Source organism: Octopus bimaculoides, chromosome 2 (assembly GCF_001194135.2).
Source record: "Octopus bimaculoides isolate UCB-OBI-ISO-001 chromosome 2, ASM119413v2, whole genome shotgun sequence".
In the NCBI taxonomy this organism is placed as follows: domain Eukaryota; kingdom Metazoa; phylum Mollusca; class Cephalopoda; order Octopoda; family Octopodidae; genus Octopus; species Octopus bimaculoides.
This window is the reverse complement of record NC_068982.1, coordinates 85,352,327-85,355,494: the sequence shown is the minus strand read 5'-3', so window position 1 is coordinate 85,355,494 and position 3,168 is coordinate 85,352,327. Positions and strand designations below refer to the sequence as shown.

Genomic DNA, 3,168 nt, shown 5'->3' with positions numbered 1-3,168 from the left:
GGGGGGGGGGGGGGTATAAGAGCAGATTTGTACGGAGGGACTTGCATGGCTACTCACACCTACTATGAAAAGAAAAAGGGTGTGGAAAGAGATAATGATCAGTAGGGACTGAACAAGAGTTCGGGTTGTCACACAAAGCACATATTGAGTAGAAGTGGGTTTGCTTCATAAAATTATATGGGAAGATGAAGGGGCAAGCAGGCTGACGTAATGGGCAAGGTTAAGAGGAAGATGAGACAAGAGTTATGAGCTGGGTGTGACAGAGGGATGCAGAGGAGTTGAGGGCAGCAAGCAGCAAGAGTAGTAAAGATGATACAGTTGCTGAGGGGAGCAAGAAAATGAGAAGGGGAAGAGTTAGACATGCATGAGGGGAGAGAGTCACTGTTATAGGTGTAGAGAACCCAAAATATAGTACTTCCAGAACTCAGTTTTGTTGAGGAGGGCAAGTCATTTTGAGAACCTCATATCACCAGAGATCCCAGTCCTTTGTCATCTCATCTGTAAGGCTGAAGGTCTTGAGGTCAGCTTTCGCCACTTCATTTCATGTCCCTCAGTTGGGTCTACTTGGAATAGTTACTCCTGACTAGTGTGCATTCTCATCATTCAAGAATGTCTTATAGCTTTTCTATGTCTAAATGAAAATACACACGTTCACTTAGAGACCAACAAATTCACAAAATGCATAATTAAATGGAGAATTCTGCACCATACTTATAGATTGACCAACTAACTAATGTAGCTTCAGATAAAATACAGTCTTGTTCCACAGTAGGATTACATCCAGATTACAGCTCTGCAATCTCCAATCTAATAGATATTATGCACAAGTAGCACAATCCCTGCACATGCATATCACCACCTCAAGACAAGCATCCTGAATAAAACTAGACGAAATAAAATCTGCTTTTAGCTAACTGTGGGCTTATATAACAGTAAATAGTCATAAAGAGACCATCTACACCTTGAACTTCAAATGCAGACTTTTGGAGCTCACTATGGTTAGATCTTTTGCATTGCAGAACTTCAAGAACTTTTCATCAAAGTTTGAAACACACCAAATGATGTACATGTCATTAGGTGAATCATAAATCTGCTTTTAAATATGCAACTAAGAGAAGTACCACGTTTATATCAGGTTTGTAGATGACATTTACAAAAGAAACACATTTGTTTTAAAATCTCACAGTCCCTATTAGCATACTGCAACAAATATATTAATTGTAAACCTTCCACAACCTCTGCAACACAAGAATAAATTTTTGTTTCTACAAACATATCAGTGCACTTGAACTGGATTAAATTGTCAGATATAGGTACTTGCCTCCACTAGAAGTTAACCAGCTAACAATGTTTGTTAAGCCAACCACTAGCTGGCAGCATGTCATTCTAGTATTATTGTATCATCTGTGTGTACTAGATCTTGCCACTAGCTACTCCTCAGTATTGCCTGCAGGCATGATACTCTGTGATGTGACATGTATATAAACATTTATACATATGTGTGGTTATAGTGAACATTCCTGGATTTTTAAGCAGTATCCATTGCAGTTATGTGATTCTCAGTTCAATTATTCTGCACAAGCACTTAGCACATGTCTTCTTTCATAGTAGCTGGTCCATTTAAGCATTCTGAATGAAATTAGTTTGGCAGAAATTGTTCAGAAGCTTCTCACATTAAATGTATTTTTAAATCGAAGAGCCATGTTTGTCACACTATGTCTATTTGATGATTACATTGGGATTTCAAATGTGTGGAATTCTCAGCCTTTAATCTGTGATACAATATGATGAATAGATAGACTAAAAGAATTACACTCAACATTAAAGCAAATGCAATATTTGCCACGAGCATTTATGAGTGGATGTATATATTTTAATATCAAAATGATTGTATATCAAGCTGATGTGAATTCTTTCCATCAAGTTTTGAAACACACTGAGTGCATAGGTATACGCATAAGGAATCATTTAAGAGTCATTCCACAAATCTCAAATCCTCCTTTGAATTTGCAAGTAAGGGTAGCACTACAGGCCTCAAACTATGTATGACAACTAAAAGAGAGGCAACACTAATTTTAAAATTACAAGATCAATTTTTGCCTAACTTTTATTTTTAGTGCTTCTGTCTTCTTTTCTTATTTTATGTCTTCTCAAAGTTTACAATTAGTTATGAATATCAGATATTTGTTTTTTTAGGGAAGTAGTGACACTGAGTTTCTGTGAACCATTGCTACCACACATATGGAAATGCACTTTGTTTTAAAATGCTCCTATTCTCAACCATTGGTGGGTCTTTAACATCATTACATAAGGTCTAGAAGAGAGAATATGATGATGTAACCATTGAAGTACCACACTCCATATCAATTCCAAATAAGCAATTTGCACCTTTTTAGCCATCTCAAGTTCCCTTGCTCTAATTTCTTTCATTTGTTGTTTGCAGCATGACAATAAAATTGTTCATCGTGACATTAAAGGTGACAATGTCTTGGTGAATACCTACAGTGGTGTCTTGAAGATATCTGACTTTGGGACATCAAAACGGTTAGCAGGAATCAATCGCAATGCAAACACATTAGCTGGTAAGAGGCTGGTTTTCATTTTCTCTTGTTTTTGTGTGTATGTGTGTATCAGCCTGTTTGTGTGCATATGCATGTGTGCATGTTTATGTGGTTTCTAGGTGTTCAAGCATAAATTGGTTACTTATAGAGCTCACTCTCATAGTAGCATGAAGATGCATACTGCCATGAAATTGAGCTCTAAAAGTACCCAAATTGTGTTTGAGCTACAGTATAGCTTATATATCGAGACTCTTTAGATATATATAAGCTATGCTGCAGCAAACAAGGGACTAGTGCAACATGGGCAAATACTTTCTTGATTTATTTATCTACAAAGCTATTCTTTTATTTGTTTCAGTCATTTGACTGCAGCCATGCTGGAGCACCCTTTAGTCGAACAAATCGACCCTAGGACTTATTCTTTGTAAGCCTAGTATTTATTCTACTGGTCTCTTTTTCCAAACCACTAAGTTATGGGGGTGTAAACACACCAACATCGATTGTCAAGCAATGGTGGGGGGACAAACACAGACACACAAACATATACATATATTTATGTGTATATATATATATATATATATATATACACACACACACACACACACAC

The 3,168-nt window shown here is 36.8% G+C and overlaps 1 protein-coding gene across 1 annotated transcript in view; it reads left to right on the top strand.

The window, feature by feature from the left end:
• The window catches only part of LOC106882224 (mitogen-activated protein kinase kinase kinase 15), a 91,116-nt gene that overhangs the window by 72,537 nt on the left and 15,411 nt on the right, over positions 1 to 3,168 (top strand). Inside the window, exon 12 of the mRNA XM_052978403.1 lies at positions 2,444 to 2,582. Coding sequence (XP_052834363.1) covers positions 2,444 to 2,582 — 139 coding nt within the window. The remainder of the gene's footprint in view (positions 1 to 2,443; positions 2,583 to 3,168) is intronic.